Raw genomic sequence first — 8496 nt, 5'->3', positions numbered from 1 at the left:
AGCCCGGCTTGTGGCTGCCTGTTGCCGTTTCTGACAATGGAAATCCCTGCCGTTGCCATAGCACCGAGCACTTGTTGCGAGGGGCTGGGGGGGAGATGCTGCATTTCCTCTGATTCACACCGACCCCCCCCTCCACCCACCCTCCTGTGGGTAGGCGAATGCTGGTCTGTAAAACCTCGGCAATTTCGGCCAAAATAAAGACAAGTTGTAATAACACAGCTCTTTGTCTTTCAGATTTCAGGTACTCGGACTCCACCTTTACCTTCACCTATATTGGAGGCTCCAAAAGGTACTTTTTTTTACAGTAATGACTCCCTTCATTTCCTGCCGGCAGTGAGGTGCAGTGGTTCAACACCATGGCAGGCTTTTTTTGTTTCCTTTCCTTTTGCAAGGAGGATCAGTAAATCACCTGCCTTCGTGCAAACGTAAACTGAGGAGGAAGTGTCAAGGGAGGTGATCAGAAAGGTGGTCCTAGTTGTCACAGGCTCATTCTTCTGAGTGCTGCTCTGTGGAGCTTCACTTTCCCTTTTTTTAACTTACGTGGATACGTACAATTTCTGCTGTACGTAAACTTAACAGAAACACAGCGAACGCATCAACATGATACAAAGTTAATTCATGTTAAAAAACTGGGAAAAGTTACGATTTTAATAGCAAATAGGCCAAATTTCACATCAGCACCTTGTTCTCTTGCATGAGAGCCATATTTGATCCCATAACAGATGCAAGACTGTCTGTAATTGACCAAATCAAATTCCTGAGACATTAAGTAAAAAGTCAGTATAGCTTATAAGGCTAAAAAATGTTTTTATTGAATGTTAGTTTAAATACTATTTCTAAGTGGTTCCGAGCTTTTGGTTATAAACTGGGTTGTGCATGTATGCATTTTTTAATTATATTTCAGCATTTGTTGTGTTTGTGTGTTTTCAAAAGGAAATATATGTAAAAGCTTGAACACACATCCTTTTCGTTTCCCCGACTCTTAGTTACCTTTTACTTAATAAGGTGTTAACAGTATATGCTGTGTTGTTCTCTTATCTTTTAACTGAGTTTTACTACACTCGGCAAGAAGCCTTGGGGGTTTTTTTGTTGTTTTAATTTTTTTTTTTCCTCAGTTTGTTTGATATCTTCAGCAATTGTTTTTCTTTCCCGGGGTACGTCAGGTTAAAGTACTGTATTCTTTGCAAGCGAACCTTTCAGTGCAGGCAGCACTCCCACAGCCATTGGTTCTCCCCTGTGCATGCTTCGGGGCCTGGCTGCAGGACCAGGCTCCCAGATGGTCCCAGGCTGCAAGACTGCTCAGAAAAATGCTTTCCCACCTCACTACCCTGCCTCTTCCTACTAAAGGAAAAGACAACTTCTGTCATTTTCAGTGGAGTAGAATAGTTCACCCAGTAGCTTAGAATCAATGCATTTTATGATGCTTGTAGGATACTTTCATTTAGGGTTTTAGTATGTGTTTTGTTTTGGTCTTCTTTTAAACGACAATTTTGAAAGGCTTGATACACTAAAAATTATCTAACAAATAGTATTTATTATGTAATTAAACAATTTAATTTGAAAGTTACTTTGCTCTGTTTTCTAAACCAAATACTGCAGCAAGAAACCAGGAAGCAAAACCTGTCTATTGTTTCCATTTTCCAAGCTGAATAAAGTAAAAAGCCTAAGGGCATAAGTGATGGGAAACAAAACATTGTCACTTCTACAAGGAGAGACAGAAGAGGGCCTTGCATCCCGCAGCCTTGAATTTTAACGGGGGTCAGCATTTGCTTAGGAAACTGTTGACTGGAAACTAGTCTCAGTACCTTGAAAATTCAAACTGAATTGAGGAACAAACGTTATGTTTACAGAAATTGGTGAAAGTGGGTTGTTACTTAGAGCATACTCAAATTTCACTTTCCTTTTCACATTTTAAGGACATTTAAAAAGCATCCTCTGAGATAAGGGTTTCATGTTCTCTGCTTGTTTGTATTGTGATTTAGAAAGACGTTTTACAATATTCTTCGTGTACAATGGGGTACTGAGCGGCAGGTTTACAGTAGTAAGCTCTCTTGTGAAGTACATAAAATGAAACCCCTAAGCCCTGACTATTAAGAGCCAAACTTCAGTTTCTCACATCGAAGATGAGTTAGTGGTTTCTTCTTAGAGAAGGTGCTGGCTGAGCAGCAGCTATGCTGCACTGTGTGCGGCATTCGGGCAAGTCTCCAGTACAGGGTCAACAGCAGTGTCTTGTATGTGGTAACAGTTTAGGAGAGCACAAGGCTATCTAAGGATCTTTTTCTTGCATTTGTCCATGATTTTTTTCTTACTGCCACTGCTGCAGCTGTGGAATTCCTGAGTGGTGACCCCATTTTTTGACTATTGCACTCAGGAATTGTCCCTAAGTGACCAAACCTCTGTTAGCTCATGATCATAGACCTGAGTATCAGCCGGCAGGCCTTGTCCGGTTACTTCAGATATTCAGCCTGATGACTTTGTTTTTCAAACCGACAGGAACACAGGCTTTTGAGTAACAGGCAAAGGGGTGGATGTCCACTGGATGGATGTTCAAACTGAGAAACAGATTTAAATGAGTAGGAGTAGAAATGGTGTGTAAGGAAGATTACAGTGCTTTAGCACTCATTAGTCGTGCTTGGAACTAAGTCTTTTTCATGCTTTATTTCCTTTAGAGGTTCCTTTAGGTCTGTGTGTATTATGGCTTTGTTTTAGCCACAGTGGTCAGATACCAGAGCACAAACCCTTGAAAGAAGGCAATATGTTCTCTGTTTGAGAAAGAGAGGATTCTTTGTCTTACTCTTGTATAAAGGCAGGTGACAATAGTAGCAAGTTAAACATCACTGGGGGTTTTCCTCTGCATACTGTAGTTGCCTCTAGTGCCCGTTAAGTCCATTTATCAGTGGTCTTAATTTATAAACTTGGAGCCAGATTCTCAGTAAATGTGTGTAAGTCCATGGAAGTCAGTGTACCAGTATTATTTCAGTTATGATGAGGACCTAAGGTTTATTTGTGTTTGTTCTTTAAACTGTTAAGTTTATCTGCGTGACATTTGGGGGGGGGGAGGGGGCAGCTTCTCTGACTTAATCTGATTTTTCCCTGTTGCTTGGATTGATTGCACAGCCTTTTCCTACATTAGTACTGATCAAATATTGAGGTAGTACATAACCATGCTGCAGAGCAATCCAAATAGATAGGCCTGATCCGGAGCACATTTATCATCGCTTCAGTGGAGTTAACTTGTATTCCCACAGTAAAGTGCTGAACCAAACCCTGAGGGCATGACTTAGCTTTTGTTCAAGTACAGAGGTTCCAGGGAAACCAGCTGAGAACTATTGGTTTTTTGGTCTTTATATAGACCTTTTCTAACATTTGACCTTTAGGTGATATTAAGCTATTATATTGTATAAATAATCTATGTGTAAATGATCACTGGATGGGCATAAATACACTTCAAGGAGATTCTGCATTTTCAGGATTTTTCTTGAAAAGTTAGAAGGGAAGAATCTCTGTAAGTACAAACATATTTGTATTGTGTGAATTATCATAAATAATCCTTTACCTATGTAGTTCAGTTAATTCTTTTGGACTGTATTTCACAGTACTTCTTTTTTTTTTTTTTTTAAATGCACTGTGTTCACACTTCCAAATTATTTAGAGTTGTTTGACACTGCAGAGATGCTTCCTGGTTTAGGAAGGTTGTAATTAGTAATTTATTAGTGAAAGCACATCTTTGTGTATAATGTGGGCACTAAATATGGGGCAGATTGTTTATCAGTTTAATAACTTTTAATTTCATTGTCAGAAAGCAATAAGTAGGGTGACAGATTTCTTATGAAGTGAGGTGTTCATTCGGGTGCTGTGACTGTGCAAGATTTACTCTTCTTTAACTACGCCTGGCAGAATATCAGAAATGGATGGATCTTTTATGCTTTTTACTGCAGGATCTAAAAAGGATATTAAAGTGTGAACATGTCGAATTATCTTTTTTTTTTTTTAAAGAATCTCTTGTTTCTTTTTTCCTATTTTCTGCCCCTGTATGAAACATTGCTCCTCCAGAAACCGTGTAGATTGAACAGAACTGCTGATCTGTCATCTTTCAAATAAAAATGTGTGATGCCCTGAAGTTGTTTTCACTTTATATGTCATTTGACATGTTTACATAGAAGCAGTGCTTGGTTGTCCTGAAACAAAGATTTTTCCTTTTTTAAGTGTTTTTCTCATCCCTCCTTTTCTGAGGCCCTTTTTTTTTTTCTGAGGCTAAACAAGGACATCGTATCAGTCCTGAAATACCTCTTCATTCAAATATGTACATAACTCTCATTGGCAGCGAGGGACAATGACAATAAGGCTGTGCATGAGAACAGATCTAATTCTGCAGCATACTGTAAAGAATCTAGGTAAGACCTGTAGGAACTGAACACACAGATTAATTTTGTCAGCAAAATTCCCATCTCCTATTTGCACAGTGGACTTTTGTGTTCTGCTTTCTGTACTTTAGTACAATGATTATAACAATGGCAGTTCTGAAGAAGCAAGGAAAGTTGAATTTTGATCTGAAGTAGTTGTTTATTTTTGCTTAAAATAATGACAAATTGTTAACTTAGGATGCTTTGATTTTGAATATTTGGCTTTTTGTTTTCTATTCAAGAGGTTATACATAGTGCTTAATATTGTAGTATCAGAAATTCTCATGTAAACGGATGAATTAATTCCCACCTCACTGTAGCAGTGAAATACTTCACAGCTGGGGAGCTGTGCCACTGAAAGAGAAACTAAATTGCTTGTGGCTTTCTATAGCTAGAGACGAAAACCACTATCTGAAGTCCTAGCACGTTATGTCCACCAGGTGTTTGAACCACTTGATGATAAATAGATACAGATAACTTTTTTTTCCGCTTTAGTGGTATGCCCTATTGCTACTTACGTGAATTTAATAAAACTGCCTACATGAGAAATACCATTTGGTGAATAATTTTGAAATTCTGGTGTCACTCTGATAACGCTGAAAGTCTTCAGTACAAAAAAAGCTGTGAAGAAAAATGGTTTGGGGCTAATTGGTGTGTGTTTTTATCTTAAAATTTAAGTTCAATTTATATATACTGTAGCAAAAAAGGAGAGAGTGAGCTGAAAAACATTTTTTAAACTGAAACATAAAATTGTGTCCATCAGAAAATATCAAAATGGAACACTTTTCTGAACATTTTCATTTTTTTCTTTCCTTTCCAAAATGATCTAGTTTAAGACCAGCCTTTTTGGATAGGTTAGTTTTAACCTAGCTCCCCTGTCAGGCTCACTGCATGTCAGTGTGTTACTGGCTATGCAAGGTTTGGGAAGAGAAAATTGGACTGCTCCTTTTGGAAGCAGTGGTGGCTTACATAAGATGAAAGTGTCCATGAAAGTATGACTTGAGAAGATGATTTTTAAGGAATCAATTGCTCTGAATGGTTTTAGTTTAGCTGGAGTCGGTTTTATACAAGGCTTAGGAAGGGCTGGCACAAGTACGGTTCATCTTCTGTTGCTGATGGCTGTGCTTAACTTTGTGTTCAGGTTATTAAATATGTAATTACATTCCTAAAATCTACCTCTACTACAGTAAGAGAGGGGTGAAAACTAGATACACAGCTTGTACGTACTTAGCTGTTTGTTTATTGGTATTTCAAAATACCTGGAAGATTGTACATCATCTTTCAATTTTAACTTCCCTATCAAATAGGGCTTAAGATTTTTGCTGGGACTGCACCATTTCCTGGGAGAGAAATCTGTTGTATGAGAGAGGAATCTAGTTCAGATATAACATGGCAAGCATTGTGATTTTCATTTCTTCAGTAAAGGTTCTGTAGATGAAGTAATGTTGAATACAGCCTTGGGTACTTTTAAAGAAACAGTTTTGTGTCGGGTATTAATTAAGTTTCAGTTTTAAAATCTTTCTTTAAGACAAGCATTTTCCACTCTATGAATTCCTGGTAATGTACCTATTCTGACTTTATACTATCTTCTAATATTGGCAGTGTGTGGTATGTACATGAAACCTACCCATACATTCCTATAGACAGTTTTTTGATAGATACTACAAGAAATTCAGTAGGTGTGATTTAACAAATGATTCATCCTAAAAAGAGATCTAGTAGAACACTATGGTAAAAAAGTCATTAAGTACAATGTTGAGGGTTTGTGAAAAGCAAAATCAATACCATTCTACTCACGGTCTTATGGAGCTCGCCTTTTTTTGATGGTCTTGTGTCTGACAGATCCTTCTTGCCTCGCTGTTAGAAAATCAGTGCCGTCTGAAATTAAGCCAGTCCCCATCATTGCATCTTGTGAAAATCACGTACTTCAGGGAGGGCATGGTCTTGTGGACCTCTCTTACTGATCTGGTGAAGTGAGTGGCTGTCCTCTTCCAGCTGCATACTGTACTGATACTAAGAACAATACATTCAAATTGTGAATGTCTACCTTTCAGTGAGAAAAATGTGCTTTTAGGCACTTAAATGAATGGCCTATTTTTCAGAAGTGCCGAACTCCCGCACCACATAGTGGTCTCAGTATTACTGTGCGTTGCTTAGCACTTTTAAAAAGCATCACAATCTTTATGCAGGTGTTTTTGTTGTACAAATGTATGCACTGTTGTTTGAACAGTTCACCAGCACAGAGTTGGGAAGAATGTTTGAATGTCTTCACAGAAAATGTTTTCAGTAACAACTTCTTTCTCTGCTTTCATCACATATGTTAACATATTAAGTACCTAAAAATAGACCTGTAGGCTGTCATTGTTAAGTATTAAATGTGATAAGACAAATAAATTTAAAAGCAGAGCTCACTCTGACAAAATTAATTTAGATCACTTTTCTCTGTTTTGGGACTAATGCCATTTCTGGCTTTTCCTGTTAGTCTGTAATAATTTCCCATGTTTTTCATTGCTCATAAGTAAAGAGATGAAGATACCTGTTGGCATATTTTTTCCATGGATTACCTGCTGTGCAGAATATGAATTCTCATTTGAGTCAGAGTCTAATCACTCAAGAGTCAAAATACCTACTTTAATAAGCTTCAGCACCTAGAGGAAAAGTAAATTTTAAACTGCTGAGAAGGTTCACTTTAGTTACAATTAAAACTCAGAAAGGGATGAAATGTGAGTAACTCTAGAAAAACTCCAATGTGTAGTTCTTCCTTGGCCTTAAATAGATCCCACTTAAGAGGACAGTTCTTAAGAATCAATGTCCCCCTTGCTACAGGGGGGTGAAGATTTTTACAGATGTTTCACTGAACTGGCCTCATGTGAGGAAAAAGAGCTCCTTTTAACAGGGTAAAATTGACTCATAAAGATAAGCCTGCTATCCTGTGCAGCAGAAGCTAGAAAATCTCACTGAAAGAAGAGGGACTAAACAAGCTACAGAAGTAACATCTCCTTCCCCTGACAGCATTCTGCATGCTCACACAAGATTGCACCCAGCCTGTCTCTATGGGAAGAAGAGCAGGAAAGAGCCCTGCCTGAGGACCGGGAACAATTGTTGCTTTTATTAGTCAGACTTCTCCTGGGAGGACCCATTAGCTCCAGGGAGCTTTATGTCAGACATTGTGTTCCCCTACTGCAAGGGCTAAACACCATCATACGTGCTTTTGGCATTATGTAGTCCCGTGGGAGTAAGTCATGGTCTTGCACATGCTCATGTAAGGTAACAGGCAGAAAACAGTCTTGGGTAAAGGCTGGAGGGTGAGCACCTTTCCGTAGCTTGCTTGCTTGAAGGCAGAGCACCTGCATGAGCCCTGTAGAAGGCTTTAGCTTCTCCTGGCTGTTGTCGAAGACCGTGGCGTGTGCTGGCAATTAGGATTGAGCTGAATCACTTCTTCTGAGGGAGACTTATGTAGTGCTCAGTGGGAGCCTGTCTGGAGCAAAGAATTGAGGGCAAAGAGGAAACTCAAAGAAACTAGCAAACCCTCCAGACATCTCCTTCCAGCCTTGAGGCATTGATCAGAAATAAAAGGGGCGACGGCATGTCTCCTGTGTAATTAAACGTACTGTTTGCCAAAAGAAAGTGCAAAAAATGGTGATATACCATTTGTAGAAAGAAGTACATAATTAAAGAATAAGTTCCTTTCAAACTGTGTAGCATTCTGCATTTTGTGTCATTACAGGTTGCCATCTTGAAATCTTTTTGCTTTAAATGAGTGTTCCATTTTATGTTTATAGATAAGAATTTTTCATATTTTAAGAGCCAAGCTAGAAGGCAGGATAACTTTGCACCATTCAACTGTCATGTTTCTACTCAATAAGGTGTTTGTGACAGACAGCATTTGCTCTCAAGTAGAAAAAATAGCCTATGGGTTAGACATGGTATTCCAGGTCATTAGCTTTTCTGCAAATGGTAGAATATTTTATTTTAGTTTTATTTGTGGTATTGCTCATTCTTGCTTATTCTTTTTCTTTAATGTTGAAAACTTCATCTTTGATGGGGAGTTCTCACCCTGTAATAATCACACATACAGCAAAATATGAAAATA

General features: G+C 38.5%; 1 protein-coding gene across 1 annotated transcript in view; it reads left to right on the top strand.

The window, feature by feature from the left end:
* Positions 1-158: 158 nt before the first annotated feature.
* The window catches only part of PARP8 (poly (ADP-ribose) polymerase family, member 8), a 116300-nt gene continuing 107962 nt past the window's right edge, over positions 159-8496 (top strand). Inside the window, exon 1 of the mRNA XM_009326964.1 lies at positions 159-289. Within this exon, the coding sequence (XP_009325239.1) occupies positions 159-289 (131 nt within the window). The remainder of the gene's footprint in view (positions 290-8496) is intronic.

The sequence above is a fragment of the Pygoscelis adeliae genome, unplaced genomic scaffold (assembly GCF_000699105.1).
Source record: "Pygoscelis adeliae isolate BGI_AS28 unplaced genomic scaffold, ASM69910v1 Scaffold116, whole genome shotgun sequence".
NCBI classification, from domain to species: domain Eukaryota; kingdom Metazoa; phylum Chordata; class Aves; order Sphenisciformes; family Spheniscidae; genus Pygoscelis; species Pygoscelis adeliae.
This window is presented reverse-complemented; position numbering and strand designations above follow the sequence as displayed.